Below are 20,597 nucleotides of genomic sequence, written 5' to 3'. Positions count from 1 at the left end.
TCAAAGCTTGCGAGTGCTTTGAACACCAAGGTGTTCTTTAACTGCTTGGTCTCCACAGAAGAGAAAAATCAACGAGGTTGGGGCGAACCCAAGCCGACGACGGGGGGGCCAATGGCAGAATTTCTGACTCATTCAAACGCCCACGATTGGCGTGGCATGGAGACGCCTTGATCCAGCAGTGGATTTTACAAACAGCTGTTAATTATTCTCATTATACTCTTAGGTTTTTTCGGTAAAGTCACGTAGGTAACCTACGTGACTTTACCGAAAAAACCTAAGAGTATGAATCCTTGCAGTCACGGAAGCTTCAAATCTAGAATTATTCTCATTATGTGAAGGCCATGCCTGGCTGTGGGAAGGAGAACGCTGTTGGGCTGGTGAAACATCACAATTGGGGTGCCACGGTTGCGAGATGTTAACTACCTCGCCTGGTATGCAGGAGGTCATGCGGTTCGATCCCTACCCTGATGCCTGGGGCAAGTTCTTTAAATCCCCACCCTCACCTCCCCCCCCCATGGAGGTCCTTCTTCAGCAGTTGCATAAGCAAGGGCTGCACATTCATCTTATCCTTTTAAAAGTTTAACACAGTCATAATATATTGGAAAATTATACATTTGGGACGCTGCAGTGGCGAGATGTTAACTACCTCGCCTGGTATGCAGGAGGTCGTGGGTTCGATCTCGACTTTTGACGCGTGTATATTTAGACTTTGCATGTCTCTCTCCCCGTGGTCACATGGATTTTTATACAGGTCTTCCGCGTTTTCCCTCCACATTTAGAATCAATGTGCCTTGGGAGTATTTGGCTGCTATATATTTCCACCGTGATAAGCCAATTCGTTGAGCTAGCATTTGTGGCCAGGTTGCGTCTGAAAGAAAAAATAATCTATATAGCTCAGTGGGCCTTACCTGGTTAAAAAAACAAAACGTAAAATTAAACATTCTTATTTTCTTGGTTCTTTCGGTAAAGTCACGTAGAAAGGAAATAATAAAATAATAAAAATGAAACATAATAAAATAATTCTCACGACGTTTCGGCCACAACGCAAGCAGCCGTCCTCAGGTGAAGAACAGGTCTGTCGGAAAGACAGCGTCTGAATGAACACCACCAGGCTTGGCAGCGTATATTTAAGCTGGATTGGAGGGGGAAGAGCGCCTTGACAAAATAATTTGCATATCAAGAGGAATTTAGCATATTTATGGGAAATGCAGATATGGGATTAGTCACTACTTGTGGAATGTGTAGGAGGTGGGCGGGGGGTTTCAAAGTCATATTATGCCCGTGCATTATGCAGGATTAGCAGCATCAAAGGGAGGGAGTAGGGTTAGCATTAATAAAGGTAAGGAATGTTAATAGTATGGAGCTGCAGCAGCTATACCACCACGTAAAAAAAAACTAAAATACGTGAGTTTACCGAAAGAACCAAGAAGATGAATCCCTGCGGTCACGAAAGCTTTAAATCGAAATTTAAACATTCTTAGTTTATTGAAGCCGCGTCGATGCTCGTTCCAGACGCCACCCACATCGAGCCGTTTGAGCATCTGCGCGTGCGCAAGGACGGCACGGTGGAGCTCGAGTGCCGGGTGACGCACGACCCAGACCTGGAGCTCAACATCTACTGGGAGAAGGACGGTATGGAGCTCAGCGGCACCAACTGGTGAGAGGCAACGAGGGGACGTGCGCCTGGACCGTGTCGGCCAGTGTGGCCCGTGCGATGAAGCTCTCTTCATCGCACGGTGAGCTTTGCCCGATGTAGGCTGACTGAACGTTGGCAGGGAAGGGCGGGAGGCTCTAACAGTCCCACCCTTGTGCCGATGTGCGCAGTTGCTCCATGAGCCCAGTGACCTGAAGTGGCATAACTTTGGTGGCTCCAATTCGTGAATGTGGCCATTCGCAGTGAATTATGTTCTAACCATTTGAAATGAATGGATAATCAATTGATTATCTCTTATTAGCCATATAAATACATTGGTAGTGCAAACGCTTTTTTGTTACCTTAGGTGGTACCAATTTATGCTCTGACCCATGGACTAAGTAGTCAGGAGCACTTAATCGTATTCTACCTTGACTATTGAGTAGATGGGAGACAATCCAGCTGTTGACTAAGCATGCAACAATCTGTCCCCATGGTGAGTCAATGAAATGTTGCAATCCAGTTCAGGAATTGATTGTTGATTTTGTCTTGGTTCTATCGGCTAATTTGAATTGTTTCTATCTTTTCTCTTATCTGTCCAGTTTTGTTCCTTGCATTCACCAATATGTAACACTAACACATAATTTTCATTCAATTGGCATAAACCGTAAACATTTGATTTGCACTCGCATGATTCAATACATTCTTACAACTGTACAAATAAGATTAAACTGATAAATCAGTGCACAGTTGAATTACCACAAATAAGCACCGTACAGTGCTCATCTCCCATTTCCGGCCCTGAGGCAGTGTTGGAAATTCCACATTGCTATGGCAGGGACAAGTATATTCACATTGAAATAACTTGTTTTACTTCCTCTAAAGTATGGTCATATATTGTATTCCAGTGGGATAACGGGGTGAGTTGAACCCTGGCCGCAAAATGCACCTTGCAACATTCTTACTGCGCATTGTGCATGTCAAGCGCAGTGCCACCTGACTGGATGCAGATCATTCCGTTGTTGGGCCTGCGTGTCGACATAAACGAGCGTCGCCGTCTTCCTCCCAACGGGCAGGTTCATGACGGACAAGAACACGCTGACGATCAACAACGTGAGCGAGGTGGACCAGGGCACCTACATTTGCGTTGCCCACACGTTCCTGGACCTCGCGCGGGCAGAGGCCGAGCTCACCGTCATCGGTACGTGGGCCGGACGGCCATCGCGCTTTGCCTCCCCCTACGAGAGAGGGCCCACTGAGTGCCGGCGCAGACGAGCATCGCTTCGTAACCCTTAGGGGTTAGGGGTTAGAGTTAGCGGTTAGGTGTTAGGGTTATGGGTTATAATTAGAGGGGTTGGGTATTAGGGTTATGGGTTATGGGTTAGAGATAGAGGTTGGGTGTTAGGGTTATGGGTTAGGGGTTAGAGTTAGAGGTTTGGTGTTAGGGTTATGGGTTAGGTGTTAGGGTTATGGGTTAGAGGTTAGAGGTTGGGTGTTAGGGTTATGGGTTAGGGGTTAGAGTTAGAGGTTGGGTATTAGGGTTATGGGTTAGGGGTTAGAGTTAGAGGTTAGGTGTTAGGGTTATGGGTTAGGTGTTAGGGTTATGGGTTAGAGGTTAGAGTTAGAGGTTAGGTGTTAGGGTTATGGGTGAGGGGTTAGAGTTCACTGTTACGTGCGAGTGTTATGGGTTAGGAGTGAGAGTTAGCAGTTGGGTTTTTGAGTTATGGGTTAGGGGTTAAAGTTCACTGTTAGGTGTGAGGGTCGTGGGTTAGAGGTCAGAGTTAGGGGTTACTTTGAGAGGTTAGGAGTTATATTTAGAGGCTATTGTTAGGGATTCAATTTGTGAGTTAGAGTTATGGGTTAGATTTTAGGGTTATGGGTTAGAGTTTAGGGTTATAAGTTAGAGTTATGGGTTAGATTTTAGGGTTATGGGTTAGAGTTTAGGGTTATAAGTTAGAGGTTGGAGTTAAGGGGTTACCATTAGGGTTATTATTTAGAGGCTATTGTTTGGGGTTAGGTTTAATAATTGGTCCATAATACAGGTTTTTGGGTTACGAATTGGCATATGTGTTGTAACGAATTGGGTTATGAGGAAAGCGATAGTAGTTAGGGTTAGGGATTACAGTTTGGGGTTATGGTTCGGAGTTGGGTTAGAGGTTAAGGGTTAGTTGTTAGTGTTAGAGTTTAGAGTTCACGGGTTAGGGTTGAGTGCTGCATTGGTTAGGATGAAGTTAAGACCAAAAAAGATGTTGTGATAAAGTAAAACTTGACTGAAAGCAAATTGAAGCAACTGTTCCACAAGTAGGTTGAGAAAGCTGTCTTAAAATGAAGGTTTTAGTTACGACATGCAAGACTGTCACCTTGCATGCAAAGAACGACACGTTTGTTACACATGTTTTTAAGGGGGTCCAAGTATTCAAATGATCATTAAGTTTCGGTTCTTTGGGAGAATGTATATTCATGGTGGAACAAACATGCAGGGAGAACGAATCTTCTCTGACACTGGCATCATAGACCGTGGCTCCAGTCTCGAATATTACCTACAGAACTCCTCTTAACGACCACCTCTGTTAACGACTAATCGCTTAACCACGAGCCTCCATAGAGCCCAATGTGTAGTGTATAGTGTAGTGTATAGTAGTGTAGTGTATAGTGTAGTGTATAGTAGCGTATTGTATATTAGTGTAGCGTATAGTGTATAGTAGAACTCGTCTTAACGACTACCCCTATTAACGACTAATCGCTTAACCACGAGCCTGCATAGAGCCCGATGTGTAGTGTATAGTGTAGTGTATAGTGTGTAGTGTATAGTGTAGTGTATAGTAGTGTATTGTATATTAGTGTAGCGTATAGTGTATAGTAGAACTCGTCTTAACGACTACCCCTATTAACGACTAATCGCTTAACCACGAGCCTCCATAGAGCCCAATGTGTAGTGTATAGTGTAGTGTATAGTGTGTAGTGTATAGTGTAGTGTATAGTAGTGTATTGTATATTAGTGTAGCGTATAGTGTATAGTAGAACTCCTCTTAACGACTACCCCTATTAACGACTAATCGCTTAACGACGGGCCCCCATAGAGTCCAATGTGTAGTGTATTATGTAGTGTGTATAGTAATGTAGTACTGTATATAGTATTGTATAGCGTATAGTAGTGTAGTGCCTCCATAGAGCCCAATGTGTTCGCTTACCGACCATTCCCATGTTCACGACAGGCTGTTGTAGGTACGATAAATATTAATTAATGTATTGGTTAACCATGTTTCTTTTAATATGATGTGCTTATAATGTTGTTAGTATCTTTTTATATTAATACCCATTGCTTAAATATTATAAAGTACGTTTCTGGGTGAAAAAGGGCAACTTTTGGTGCTATTGGAAGAAATTAACCCTTTACACTCGCTTAATGACCAAATCACTTAAGGAACGGTTTAGTGGAACCAATTGCCATCATTAAGAGGGCTTCTGCTGTATTATGAAAAATCAATGATGATCATGTAATGATTTTGCAGGTCCCAATTGCAAAAAAATATATATATAAATCCGACGAAAGTTTGGGATTGTGGTCTTTGGGTATAGAGACTGAACGGATTTATTATTATTGATTTTCTCCGTGATGATTATTTTCTTGTTACGTATATTTATTCTTTCGTTATTTATATATTCATCTTTCAGTTTTTGATCTGCTAAGTAGTGGGGTTTTGTTTTTGCACCATCTGTGCAAGGGACTGTCTAATTGACGTGCAGCGTTGTGGGTTGCAATTGCACGGATGACGTCATCTAAAATGAAATAATTTTTATTTTACACAACTCCCACCCTTGGAACCTCATTTGCCAGTAAAAAATATGATAATTGTTTTTTTTACCCTTCAAACATGACTCCTTGTAAAAAAAAAGGTGTCAGTTTTGTTGCCAGATAGAAGGGTAAAAAAAACCAATTGTCATATTTTTTACTGGCAAATGAGGTTCCAATAGTATAAATGCTTACCCCGAGCTCTCATACTCTGATGGTGCATTGTCTTTGAGTTGTGCGCTTTTTGGCGTCATCTGGTCCAACCCATGTGAGACTAGGCTCTAAGGAAAGCTTTCTCGGGTGTGGACCAATCAACTTCAAGGACAGTGCATACATTATCAGAGTTATGTTTTTTTTAAAATTATGACTGCAGGTATTGTGGTTTATGCAAACATGACTCCTTGTAAAAAAAGGTGGCAGTTTTGTTGCCAGATAGAAGGGTAAAAAAACCAATTATCAACTCCCATCCGTTGCACAGGGAATATGACCAGGCCCTGCAAAGTCTGCGTCCTTCACTGTGTTGTAGGAAAAATTAATAAATAAGCGTATGCATCCCAAAGCAATTACCATCTTACTTAATTGCCCCGAACCCCGTAATAAACCACGGCAATCTGCGTTCCTTCAACTGAGGAGGAACACCACAACTACACAAACTCTCTGCGGAAGCCCTCTCGTGGCTAGTAGACCACGATATTGGCATTTAGCTCCCGAACATATTGCCGTCATGCACAAGAATAGAATAGAATATTGAATTTTTGCGAAATGCACATTTGCTGTCGTGAAATATTTATCGAGGAGTCAAATCTAGGGGGAGTGGTGCTGCAGTTGTTTAGTGCACCCTCCCATGAACCCGGTGACCTGCGTTTGTTTCCTAGCAACGGCTAACATTGGTGATCAGTGATATTTGAATCGATTCTGGGTACCCACTCTTCACGAACGCGCACTGACCAGCATGGTGAAGTATGGGAAAGTATTCTCCATGACTGCCACTTTGTATAGGGATGCCTTCATCCAGCAGTGGATTGGCAAGGTACTCGAATGATCATAAAACAACTCTTCATATATTTATGGGATGTTTTAAATAATCATAATTCTCATCCAGCCAACTTTATTAATAATAAAATATCACAACCAATATGTAATCCATAACATCTATGAATGGTAGAGCATTAAATAAACGGTTCAAATTTCTCTCATGTCTTTGTAAATAACTTTCTGCCAGCCACCCATGCTGAAAACCCTTGCCCACATTCATGTCCAGGCTCAGGAATTTCCTCTTTTCCTCAGCCTATGACCGACTGCTACATTCTCTATCTACAAAAATAAATATCCGTCCACCGTTTCTGTACAGCATCAAGAGATCCGGTCGCGCTTGGACGCTCTCCGCACCCAAGCTGTATTGTGATTGTTTTGCTGTGATTTTCTCTGTGTGTGATCAGACAAGCCAGACCCCCCACACAACCTGAAACTCTCCCACCATGAGGAGAGGGGCGTCCGATTGAGCTGGACTCCAGGGAACCACTATAACAGCCCCATTTCAGGTGAAACTCTTCAACAACCACACAAAGACAACGACACACACACTGCGCACCCAGGGGAACCAGTGTCTTCAGCCCAACAACAACAACAACAACCGCCATTCGCCTGCCGGTGACGTCACCATGGCGCTTGTGCCATGCTATGTGCACTTTAAGGCCACGTGAATTGTCGAAGGCTGGCTGGCAGGAGGTCACGGGACAGACCTAGGTGCCATGGATTGACTGACTGAAATTACACAAACAAAGACAAAGATCCCCCGTATACGCTTAACAGACTGTCGTGGCAAGTGTTGTTAGCGAGCACCTGATATGACACAAAGACATACACACACACGCGTATTTAAGAGTAAGCACATTATGGAGTTAGCTGGGTCTCTCTAGAGTTAGAACACTGAGCCAGCACCATTGGCGTATTAGGTTCAAATATGGGTTTCTGCCATCTGTGATTAAACTTGGTTCTCAAGTGTAGGGGGTTTACCTGGTCCCCAATCACCGCACAAAAACCCCTGACATTCGGTTGGGTTAGTCGCTAAATTTGGATGAATTCTATCTCTGAGAATTAGAAATGTCAGAGCATCATACAACACACCTGTCTCTGATAGCAGGCCACGTGGGATAATGCATCTTTCAAGTGTGTGGATGAAAAAGGTAACGTAAAATGATCTTACAATCAGTTCTGTGTAAAGGCAGATTATTTACCATTTGTCTAAATTATATATCTGATGGGTTCAAGTAACTCTTGCCTCTACTATAGGTAGTATCTTTACTACAATTTAACAATGAACACAACTTCTTTATTAATTAAATCGTGGTAAGCATGACAATTTGTCGAATAATTACATGCCTAACAATGATTAGCACTGGTTCTGAGTTGCCCATGGAAAAGATTTCCATCAAATGTTTGCTTGAGTGTGGAGACACTTTGAGCTGAATTAAACACCCCACAGAATTGTTCCGTGTCGCCATCGGACGGTGCTATCCCATTCGGGGCCCGAAGCAGAAATTGTATTTGCCCCTTCTCTTTCTTTTCAATCTATGCAATCCTACTTAGATGACAAAGTAAATGTAAGGCAAGAAATAGAGATCTCGTGAGATGACAGAAGTTATTTAAATGAGCGATAGAGATGTCGCGAGATTACAGAAGAGATAGAGATGTGAGATCAGTTGTAATACGTTTAAATTCTCGTGTCATGTTGATTCAGATTAGAACTTACAATGACATCTGATGGGGCAGAAGGGCCTTGAGCTGCTTGGGGCCTTATGCTCTTGCTCGGTTTTGCTGTTGCCTTGCGCCGACGCGCGAATCGTGTTCAACGTCACTCGTGCGGCCGCCCCCTGCAGAGTATGTCGTGGAGTACGAAGAGGACCGCTACAAACCGGGTGACTGGCAGCACCTGGCGAATATCAAGGGCTCCGAAACCTCAGCAGAGCTCATGCTGCGCCCCTACGTCAACTACCAGTTCCAAGTGATCGCCTACAACGAGGTGGGGCCCAGCAGGGCCAGCCTCTCGTCCCAGCGCTTCTCCACGCCGCCGGCCGGTAAGGATTCTGCCGGGCGGCTCGGTCGGATGAGTCGTGGAGCCGGCTGCTCCGTCTGGTATTGGGTGAGGGGTGTGGATGCTGCGGTGGCAAGATGTTAACTACCTCGCTTGGTATACAGGAGGTCGTGGGGTTGGATCCCAACCGTGACGCCTGCTGTCTATTTGGAGTTTGCCTGTCTCTCTCCCCGTGGTTGCGTGGCTTTTTCACCTGGTCCTCCGGTTTTTTCCTCCACATTTAGAAACGTGCATTTAGAGTATTTGTCTGCGATACATTTTCACGTGATAAGCCACTATGCTGAGCTGTTATTTGTGGCCAGGTCGCTTCTGAAATAGTGGGCCTTATCTGGTAAAATAAAAATAGTTTAGTTTTATATTCTTGGTTCTTTCGGTAAAGTCACGTAGAAGGAAAATAATAAAATAATAAAATTTAAACAATTAAATTCTCACGACGTTTCGATTGCAACACAAACAATCATCATCAGGTGTGAAAACCACAGCAAGAAAAAATTCTTGCTGTGGTTTTTATTGTTTCATTTTTATTATTTTATTATTTCCGTTCTACGGGACTTAATATGAATCCCTGCAGTCACGAAAGCGTTAAATCGAAGTTTAGTTTTAGTTTAGTCGTGGCCCTGGCTGAGATGACTCGGCAACTCAAAGCGTCCTCTGTCACGCCTCATCCATTCCGTGGTCCTCCTGCAGTCTAGCCAAGGGGATCCCCAGCAGCAGCTGTCCCTGTACGGTACAAGGTCTACGCAGCACAGCGCTGGCCACCTAAAGGGCATTAGACTGCCAGTAGGGGGCGAAGTTGCTACGTGGGTTTTGCCAATTAAGTAATTCGCGAGTAATTTGTAAAAACTGCTCATTTGGATGAAAGGGGCTATTCGACCGCACTTGACGCACGCTGGTCAGCGCGATTCTGCGAGGTTAGGCAGCACAGACGCGGGAGCGCAGAAGCGCAGATTGACTGCGAGTTGCCGTGCACTGCCCTCCGCTGACCACGACGCAGCCTGCAGGCTCCCCCAGCTGCCTCTGACAGCCTGGCACGCGGCGGTGATCGCCCATCCAAGCACCGCCCAAGCTCAACCCCCCCCCCCCCCCCCCGCTTGACTTTCCAACATCCGACAGGATCGGTCTCGTCTTGTCGCGCTATTTGGTCGTTGTCGCGTTCTGATCGCTCGCGCATTATCGGCCCCCGTCATCCCAATAGCCGGGAGGGGGGGGGGGGGTGGGGGGGAATTGCCGCCACGTGTCTGCATCAATTACCGGGACGCATTGGCGCTGGTCTCTTCGATTGCTCTCGAGGGATGTGTCGTACCTGCCTCCGCCGATCGGGTGCACGGACGTTGTTCCTCTCAATCGCGCATATTGCCGCGTCCGTCCTGGTTAACGGGGCCTATCGGCGCGACGTATTTAAGCACACAGTTTGCCGTGTGTCCACATTGGTTCCCGGAACATATTGGTATGTCCGCCTAGGTTGACAAGGCTGTATTGAAATGTCCTGTTCAATCACTGGGGAATGCTGTGTGCGCATGCCCTAAGGGTAGCTCACCACTGTTTAACCTTTTGCATATGCCATCTCCTTAATATCTTGATATACCCTTTAAACCGTAACCTTAATATAGTGCTAATGGTGCAACATTCATGCTGATGTGTATACATATTTGTGCTTACCATAAACGTGTTTTAAATGCAACTTTATATGTTCATAGACGTGTTGGTGCAAGGAACGCAGCGACACATTTGCGATCTGCGTTGCCGAAGGAATTCTCAAAACGAGCGCTACCTGTGAGATGCAGACGTGCAGTTTGCTGCGTGAATGCCGTGTGGTTCATTTGTTGAGCGTGGTGTGACGAGGCATGAGGAGTAGGCATTACGTTGGTTACCATGGAGTGCTTGTTTAATTGAAAGATCGAAGTGCAAATGTGAATTTTACGAAGTTTAATAACGTCTGCTTTGTTATTACACCTTTTGTTTTTTACTTTCAGTGCCTGACATAGCACCCGTCGGAGTAACGGGGGAAGGATCTGAACCGGACAACATGGTCATTGCTTGGGAGGTAGAGCTCATGTGGTCATTACTCAGATGCTCTCTGTAAACCTTAAATACATTTGTATTTGCGTAAAAAAGAAAACACCCACGTAAAGTTATTCAGTGTCTACCACTGAGTCATTTGCATAAACCCTTAGCTGGTAAACACAGTAGATGGATGTGGACAACACCAATGGAGTGTGATCCTGTGACACGCGTGTGGGCCCCACGTGGGTGCCACGGTGGCAAAATGTTAACTACCTCGCCTGGTCATGAATTCGATCGCGACCCTGATGCCTGATATATTATGAGTTTGCATGTCTCTCTCCTTGTGGTCGCGTGTATTTGTATCCGGGTCCTCCGGTTGTTCCCTCCACATTTAGCATCAACATCACGCGTTGAGAGTATTTGGCCACCTATACATTTCCACCGTGGTGAGCCACTTCGTTGATCTATCATTTGCGGCCAAGGTCGCTTCTGAAAATAAAAGAGCTATATACCTCAGTGGGCCTCACCCGGTAAAACAAAATATATATTTTAGTTTAGTGAGCAAGCAAGTCATGTGGGCAGAGGGTCAACGTATTAACGCACGGTCACCCGAACCTTGCACCGTGTCCCCCCCCTCCCCCCCCCTCTGAAAAGCCTCTCAAGCACCTGGATCGGAATGGGCCCAACCTGCGCTACAAGGTGAACTGGCGCCGCAAGGGCACGGGCGAGCCTTGGGAGGAGGCGATGCTCGGCGCCGACGCTTCGCGGCTGCTCGTGAACGACACGGCGACGTTCGTGCCGTACGAAGTGAAGGTGCAGGCCATCAACGACCTCGGGGAGGGACCCGAGCCGATGCCCATCGTCGGCCACTCCGGAGAGGATTGTGAGACGTCACTTTGATACTTTGCGTGTTGTTGTTGTTGTTGTTGTTTTTTGTAAGTTATTTTTCTCAACGAAGAATATATGTGTGTGTAAACGAAAAAAAACACAAGGATGCACAAGGAATGGCGCGTTCGGTGTAGATGAATGCATCTGAACCGTGAGCTGTGATGATCTAAGGCAGGAAAGAAAATCGGAGGAAAGAGAGATGAAAGAGAGATGATATAGAGAAAGAGAGAAAAGAAAAAGGAGACGAGAGAATACCGATCGCAAAGTGCACAGTGGGGTGAAATGCTCAAGCCAGCAATGGGTCCCGCCACTTTTAAAACATTGCATTTAACTTTTGTATGCTTTTCAACTATGGTGGAAATCATTTGTGCATTATATCCATCAGTCTGTCCCACAGTAAGAGGATGATGAGCGCTTGAGTTTCAAATTGCCAGTTTCAAGTTTGTTGTTTATCCAGCTGAGAATTCACGAGACCAGGGATAGTCTCATTTGCACGAGTTACATGTGACAGTCTACCAGTAGGGGGCGATGATTGCTCTATATAATCTTGATTTAAAGCTTTCATGACTGCAGGAATCCATACTCTTTGGTTCTTTCGGTAAAGTCACGTAGGTATAAAATAAAATAGATCACGACGTTTCGGGCGCAACACAAGCGTCCGTCATCAGGTGGGAAAGCATGGTCTGCTGCTGATGCAGACAATTGGGAAATTTGCGAGAAATGTTAGAATTTTTGCAAATTTGGACCCTAACGCCAGCACACAATGGCCTACTCTTGCGAATGATATGAGGGGCTCTTTAGCATTCACTATGAAGCAGACGCACATAGGATTATCATGGTTATTATCACCTTCGGTAATAATCAGGGTGGCCGCTGGATTTGAACCGTGAACCCCTTTGCAACAAGCGGCGAACGCGCTACCACGAGGCCATGGGCGCATGTCACCGCTTAGCGCCGATAATTCTCCTAATTACAGTCGATATACTCGGCGCATTGATGGTGTGCGTCATCACGGGCTTGCAGCAGCCTCATGGGTGATGCAGCAAGAAAAAAATTAACCCGTAAAAACAAAGTTTTTCACTCTAAATCCTTTATATGCATGGCGGCTAGAGTCCTCTCGTCCTCTGGCTTGAGATGGCTGCCACCTATGGGTCAGATGATTGTCTGCCAGCATTAAGCAATTGGTAATTAAATATTGAAATTTTTTTCCCTAAACAGTGTAAAATTTTGGAAAAAAATTTTCACGAAAATTAGTTTTCACGCACAACGAGTTTGTATGGAAAATGTCAGCTCGATTGGATCACGGGAAGTGTATTAAAAAACTACCGAAAGATTTGCACGGTCGTAAGCAAGCAAGCAAGCACGCAAGCAAGCAAGCAAACTTAATATAAAGGATTTAAAAATAATTCACGCCGCAATTCGTAGTGTTTAAACAACCAGCCACACACGGTGCTACGCTGCCAAGATCAAAGTTTAAAATACCCAACATTCATACCAGCCATCTGCCATCACTGTTAAAGAATGTGTGCCAGCTTTAATGAAAATTACTGGCCTGCGAAGTTATCAAAATAATCTTGCATACTCTGAATCCCATTGCTGATGAACAGTATTCATGCTTTTCAACGATGCTTGAAGCATCTATGCATTAGTTCTGTCCATCCGTAATCGTGGGGCAGGGGTAGGAGGGGGTGGTGGATGGCGGGTAGGGCATTGATCTAACGTGCATCAAACATTAATATACAGTTGTATTGGCGTTAAGGACTCTTGAAAACTGGCCAAATTGATCAAAGTCCATTACCAAAATATTTCAGAAGTAGTTAAAATTTCGCCACGGTGACGAGATGTGTACTATGTCGCCTGGTATACAGGAGTTCGTGGGTTCGATCCCAACCCTGACACATGCTGCTGTATATTTGGAGTTTGTATATTTTCCCCGTGATCGCGTAGATTTTTATCTGGGTCCTCCGGTTTTCCCCTCCACATTTAGAAACATGCGTTTCGAGTATTTGGCTCCTGTAAATTTCCACATGATAAGCCACTTCATTGAGCTATCAATTGCGGCCAGGTCACTTCTCAAAAAAAAATATGTTTTAGTGGGCTATGGCTGGCCAAAATAGAAATAGTTTAGCTGACTAACTGCAAAAATGCAAGTGCCATATGGTGGCATGAGTTGCAGCGGCTGTGATAACCTATTGACTTTAGCCTCGTTGTTGTTATTCACGCATTGTTTTTATCTATCTTTGGGTGGCAGTTACATACCTTTCATTGCGCCGTTCTCTTTCTCAGTCCCGAAGAGTGCCCCAAAGAATGTGAAGTTTGCGGTGGTGAACAGCACTGTCCTGAAGCTCACTTGGGACCCCATTCCTGTCCATGATGTGCGGGGCCACCTCAAGGGCTACAAGGTAATACCGGAACGCCTCCCAAAGTGCCTGGGCTTCAAGCCATCGATCCAGGAAAAAAAGGTGGCCCCGTATTGCCACAGCTTAACCCATCGGTTGCGCACTCAGCAAGCACTCCGCTGTGGCATTCGCTCACCAGGGAACCTGTGCTCAATGCATCGAACAAGCGCACTTACAAATCACTTCACTTTCTTAATTCCACAACTCGACGAGATAAGTGAGTGGGAAACAAGGATCATAAAATGAATGCCCGTGAAGGACACGTGCGATAGCCACTGTAGAAAACAATACACAAACAATAAACAAATCGGCGTAATGCACATGCAGAATGTACGTTGACTCGTTAAATCCCCCCCCCCCCCCCCCACTTTGCGCAAGAGCGCAGAAGCGTGGTCACCACATCTACGCCTCTATATAAGGAACGAAACAGGTGGACTTCTCCACCAGTCTGGCTGTCGCCTGATGAAGCTGGTTGTAATTACTGGCGAAACGTCGTACACAGATTGTAAATGTTGTGGCTTTGCTCTCCAACACACCAATGTGCTGTACTAGTGACGAATTGTCACGTTCTGTTTATGTGACAACCCTTACTAGTTGGCTGTGTTTTGGATGGTGACGGGTTTAACGACACATTGATATATTTACGCGATCTAACCCAAAAACCTCTATTATGAACGAATCCACCGATCGGATGAGAACCGGGGGGAGGGGGGTGGGGGAAACGGGCACTTGGAAACAAATCATAGAGATGGAGCAAGTATACGTATGAGAATGGTGGCTTGTTGCCTGGCACAGGTTTTCTACCGCAAGCTGAGGGGCCTGCAGGAGAGGAGGCGGCGCCACGTGGAGTGGAGGGTGCTCGTGTTCCCGGGCGACCGGAGCCACGCGGTGGTGCCGGGGCTCGAGCCGTTCAGCCTCTACGAGCTGGAGGTGAAGGCCTTCAACGGCAAGGGGGATGGCCCCGCCAGCCACGCGCTGCGCGTCGAGATGCCCGAAGGAGGTGGGTGCGGCGACGCGACTCGCCGAAACTTCGGCCCCGTCGTGTGCGCTTTGTCCCGACCGCTGGTCGGTAGAGAGTCCGACGGCCGCTTTGCGATTCGTATCGGGCTAAGTGGGACGGACAATGACGCGACGCAACTGCCGGTGTGAAGATACCATGGCTGTCAACCCCTTATCACGGTCACTTATTTCCGTGAACTTCGCTCTGACAATTCCTCCATCCATCCATTTAGAGGACTCAGACCTTACCAGGCTTTCTCGTCTCACCCATCACCAGACCTGTCAACCTCCTTATCAGTGCCCTACCTTATTACAGACCAATTCAGACCGTATTGGTCACCCCGTGCCCTTATAAATCTCAACGATCATCCTATGAAGTTCCATCACAGGAGATAAATACAAACAAATATAAAACATGTTTTTTTTTTGCCCGTATTTAAACGGCTGTACGCGGTATGAACCTGATAACTCAATTTTCCTGTACAAGAATATGGGTAAACTGTATGGGTTGGCAGGTATGAGATACGGTCCTAAGCCCGTGTTGTAGGTCAGTTCTTGTTAAGCTGGAGCTGAGTCCGTAGTCGAGGTCCTTTGTGGGTATTTTTGTTTGGCGAGGTTGGGGTCGGTGACCAGAGACACTCGGAGGACTTCCCCAGTCGGCCTGTGACCATGGTTCACTGAGACCTCAACACGGACACGCAAACCTATCGTCCGCATAAGTCTTTAAATGGGAAAGTAAACAAAGCACATTTTCACACAATTTTAATCCGGAATTTGATCTTATTTTTTTTTATTTTGACAATATTTTTGTTTAATATATGTAGGTACTTGAGGTCATATTTTGTGATGCAGTAGAGAGCGGTTTCAATTTCCAGCATGGCTTTTTTGCCCAGAAATGTATCACCCGGACCTTATTGATTAAATCTGGATGGTTCCTCTTCATGAGCCTGGGTATAAAAAAAAATTGTGGGTCATTGGAATATCGTTCTTTTGCCAACTTTCTGCCTTTACCATTCATAGAAATCAGTCTACCAATGGAGTTGTGTACTGCATACAATTATAGCTGTTTGTGAGTGAATAACTATACCATTTGAAACATACATTTTTAATAGTTAAAAAGCAAGATGTTTAATTATTGTTAAAATAACGCCTCCCATAATTTACCAACACGTGTTATTTTGCCCGTATGCAAACATTATTCAAGGACACTGATATTCATGAGTATTTTAACTTACATATTCATAAGTTCATAGTTTTCATGTTTAATGATATGCCTTGCAGATCAAGGGAGTGTGCTAACAACTGATCATTGGCAAACCATATTCATAATGTTGAAGGTGATTAACTGAATTTGTATTATGAAGACGAAGAAGACTTAATGATTGACGATAATGGAAATGGACTTAATGGTGCGTACGAAGGTTATGGCTATCAAGAGAGCGGTGAAGGTGACGGCAGAGGTCACATTGACCCTGTTCTTTTCCCTCCACATTATGTTGTTTTAGTGCCGGGCCAGGTGACTAACCTAAGAGTTCCAGAAAAGGACTTTGATTCCATAACGCTGGCATGGGACCCTCCGTCACATCCTAATGGAATCCTCACAGGATACATCGTCCAATATCAGAACAGTAAGTACACTGTGTCTTTATAACAAAAAAGTATAATGTACTACATAGCAGATTCTCACTTGTGTAATGACACACACACACACACCTGTGCTTAAACTCTGACTTTGTTTGCAAAAATAGTGAGGTGGAGTGGTGGAGCAGTGCTTACAGTGGCTAGAAACGCCGCAGTGGCAGGATGTTACCTCTCTTGCCTGGTATGCAGGATGTCATGGGTTCGATCCCGACCCTGATGCCTGTTGTATATTTGGAGTTTGCGTGCTCTGCTTTCCCCATGGCCACGTTGGCTTTTCTCCGGTTTCCTCCGGTTTTTCCCTCCACATTTAGAATCAACACGCGCTTAGAGTATTTGGCTGCTATACATTTCCATGTGATAAGCCACTTCATTCGGCTATCATTTGTGGCTACGTCACTTCTGAAAAAGAGCAAGATAGCTCAATGAGGCTTACCTGCTAAAATTAAAAGTTAGTTAGTTCAGTAAAAAAAGCTACCCCCTTCTCTACGAGGGAGTTCTTGGATGATGCGCCATTTGGCTACTTAACATGTATTCATCACTTTCATCACTTTCAAACGTACAGCCTGCTATTAATGTACAGCCATGTTGTAGATGATGGAGTCATGCCGTCTCGTAGTACAATACCAATGATCATTGCTGCAGTCTCTCCACCACCACCCATTAATCTCACAGCGGCAGCATTTTATTCCACAAGTAAAAGAGATTTTCTGTACCTCTTATATATCCGCCCCAGCAATATTCATTCTGCTTCTGCTGCTGTTGTGTGTGTATGTGTATTGCATGGGGGTGAGCAGTCAACAACACGCAGAACCTGGGCACCTTACACAGGGAAGAGCTTTTTGCCAACGTCTCCGAGCTGCGGGTGGAATCCCTCGACTCCTACACCAAGTACAAGTTCTACATCGCCGCCTTCACCAGCGTCGGCACCGGGAAAATACTCACCGAGGAGGCCGTGACCATTCTGGAAATCCGTAAGTAGAGGCGCACGGTTTGAGCCCCGCGGCCGCCCCTGGTTAATACTCTGGGTGCATTAGCCACAGTGGGCGTTACCAGATGTCATGACGTGGTTCAAAACAACGGTCGACATTTTTTCCCGGATTTGAAACGGCGCCTGAAAAGCACCCAATTGTGAGAACACGGAGAAATACCGCTGCCGACCGCGTGAAACGGCGCCTTCGCGATAGCGTTACGCTACAAGATTGGCACGAATAGCAAATGCACCTGTGTGTAGTTGTGACATTTGTCTGACCAGGTGGCTTAGCAGTAGAGCGCGCTACTCGCAATGGGAAGGTTGCGAGTTCGAATCCTGGCTGGGGGTTATTAAAATGAGTAACACTTTGTGGGAAAGTCAACAGTGGTGGTCCTATGCATAGACTCACCCTTGCCATAGGAATGTGGAATTTCCGTCACTGGCTGAAGGCTGTAAACGGAAGATGGGCATTGCCTCAATGCTCATTTAAGCAGTTAATCACTTGGACTTTTTGAATGTACTAATGATGATGATGTGCTCACCATCCGTCTCGGGGGCCGGCGGGGCTACGCGATGAGATTGAAGGTTCTTCACACGGAGGAGGTCTTGGTGGGTTTCGTTCCCTCGGCAAGAGACATTAGCGTGACGCCTCCCTCCGTATGAAACGAATCTCTGACAATCACACGCCCCCGCAGTGAGAGTCACCTCTGGGAAGAGCTGTCGTTTACACAACCCAGCCCTCGCGCCTCCACCCACGGTCGCAAGAGGGGGGAGGAGGAGGGGGGAGGTGCACTTGGGTGTCGTTCCCCATCGCTCATGTGGGCGAGCGATGGAATTGTAGCTTGCGGTTGCTTCCTGCTATTCCAAGGATGAGCAGCGCTTTGGGGATGTGTACCATTAAGCGGATAATTACTTTGTTAACATGTGCCATGGGAATATTTTTTTTTCTGAAACTATTAGTGGAGCTGGTTGTTGTTGTAACTCTTGTTATTGTGTGTGTGTTTGTTTTGTTAACAGCCCCGGCCGCGCCGGTACTGCTGAGTATGAACACGACGCGTGGCGACACGTACGCGAACATCTCGTGGGTGCCGGGAGTGGGCCAGTCCGCGTCCGAATACCTCATCCAGTTCCGGGACAAACATGGTGATTATTTTTCGATTTAAAGCTTTCGTGACTGCAGGGTGTTCATATTCTTGGTTCTTTCGGTAAAGTCACGTAGAAGGGAAATAATGAAATAAAATAAAAATAATAATAAAATTCTCACGACGTTACGATTGCAACACAAGCAATCATCATCAGGTGTGAAAACCACAGCAATAAATTTTGAAAAATTTGGCGTTTTTTTTTTAACGTCAGCACCACGGACAGCTGTGGTTTTCACACCTGATGATGATTGCTTGTGTTGCAATCACAATCGAAAAGTCGTGCGAATTTTATTGTTTTATTTTTATTATTTTATTATTTCCCTTCTACGTGACTTTTCCGAAAGAACCAAGAATACGGTGATTGTTGTCTGATTTAGAACGGCGTCAGGAAAATAGTAGCAACAATCATCGTCGTCGTGCTAATAATGCCCTTAATTTGTTTAGGACATCCTCACAGAGTCTCAAATATATTCTTTTCAAGAGGAGCCTCGTTTGTAATATCTGGCATATTCCATGAACAAGGATTTGGCATGTGATAGGGAACCATAATAAACAATGATACTAGTGAGGTCATCTTACTTGTGTCATCCGTAATGTTTTCTTTGCATTGCTTACGAGATTTCCATTGTACATATCTCTGGTTGTTGTTGTTGTTATAATTTATGACCATGTATTAGTCGCGTTCGTAATATTTCCCTGCATTTGTTCTACGCAGCCCTTTGTCAACTCTCCCCCTCGCTGGTAACTTCCTTGATACCGTATATCAGCCGCTATGGGCGGGTTGCCATTGGAAAAAAGCTTCTTAGCTCATTGGGTCTTGTCGGAAAAAAAAACTGACTGAATAAGGTTGTGACAGAGACTTCACTAAACCCTTTACTGCGCTGCTGTTTCCTGGCCACCGCACAGCCCAGTGGGTTTGACAGTTTGACAAACCTGCACGATCTACCACCCATTGCCCCCCAAATGGCAGGATTACAGACACGTGTCACTGCATGCAGAAGTAAGCTTTTTGTTACAGTCGCAATAAGACACAGACGCGTGAGCATTTCTTTTGTTTTAACTCGGATTTGCATTCTCACACTCTGATGCAATGAGTGTGTGCCAACAATTTACAAAAAGATTGAGTTCATGCAATGTTTCAATCCTAATTAAAACATCTCAACACATAAACAACACACCGAGGCAAACGATGAAATAAAAACTAAAAAAATACAAGTTCGGTAGATTGAGCAGCAGTAAAACACAACTGGAAATATTCTTAGGTTTTTTCGGTAAAGTCACATAGGTAAAAAATTCAAATTTAAATTAATAAAAGTAAAATAAAAATAAAATAAAAATCACGACGTTTCGGAGGCAACACAAGCTTCCGTCTTCAGGTGGAACCATCACAGCACGATTGCTACGTGCTGTGACGGTTCCACCTGAAGACGGAAGCTTGTGTTGCCTCCGAAACGTCGTGATTTTTATTTTATTTTTTATTTTACTTTTATTAATTTTAATTTTTTACCTACGTGACTTTACCGAAAAAACCTAAGAATATGAATCCTTGCAGTCACGAAAACTTCAAATCTAGAAACAACTGGAAATAACAGCTATAATAAAGTGTGCTACTCACAAACAGCAGCAAGATGCGACTCCCATCATGCCTTGCATCTATGTCACACGACCACCACATGGCATGTGTAATGCTCTCTACCCTGCGGTCTAAACCACTAACTCAAAGAGTGTATAATGTAGCCGTCCTACCAGGCAGTGGCGGAACAGACAACTTTAGACAGATTTATTCCTCATTAGGGCTCATGGGTACAGTATGGTCATCAATATTCACTGCTGCCTTCTGCCTCTGGGACCCCATGTATGGGCTTTCCCCTAGACTATGAGTCCCCCATTATCACTCTCTTAATGGCAACAATAATTCAAATCCATTGAAGTAGGCCATGTGTGCTGGCATCATGATCCAAATTAGTCAAATTTGATGACTCGCAAGTTACTTAATTTATAAATGCGTATACGGCAGACTACTTCCCATTT

General features: G+C 45.0%; 1 protein-coding gene across 2 annotated transcripts in view; it reads left to right on the top strand.

Moving 5' to 3' along the window:
• The window catches only part of LOC144730097 (neuronal cell adhesion molecule-like), a 62,225-nt gene that overhangs the window by 32,729 nt on the left and 8,899 nt on the right, over positions 1-20,597 (top strand). For both annotated transcript variants that reach the window (XM_078610656.1, XM_078610655.1), the window contains 11 exons: positions 1,513-1,657; positions 2,710-2,834; positions 6,866-6,967; positions 8,306-8,503; positions 10,494-10,564; positions 11,179-11,407; positions 13,699-13,814; positions 14,607-14,811; positions 16,316-16,438; positions 17,246-17,422; positions 18,439-18,564. In XM_078610656.1, coding sequence (XP_078466782.1) covers positions 1,513-1,657; positions 2,710-2,834; positions 6,866-6,967; positions 8,306-8,503; positions 10,494-10,564; positions 11,179-11,407; positions 13,699-13,814; positions 14,607-14,811; positions 16,316-16,438; positions 17,246-17,422; positions 18,439-18,564 — 1,617 coding nt within the window. The remainder of the gene's footprint in view (positions 1-1,512; positions 1,658-2,709; positions 2,835-6,865; positions 6,968-8,305; positions 8,504-10,493; positions 10,565-11,178; positions 11,408-13,698; positions 13,815-14,606; positions 14,812-16,315; positions 16,439-17,245; positions 17,423-18,438; positions 18,565-20,597) is intronic.

This window comes from Lampetra planeri, chromosome 34 (genome assembly GCF_965212315.1).
Source record: "Lampetra planeri chromosome 34, kcLamPlan1.2.h2, whole genome shotgun sequence".
NCBI lineage: Eukaryota > Metazoa > Chordata > Hyperoartia > Petromyzontiformes > Petromyzontidae > Lampetra > Lampetra planeri.
This window is presented reverse-complemented; position numbering and strand designations above follow the sequence as displayed.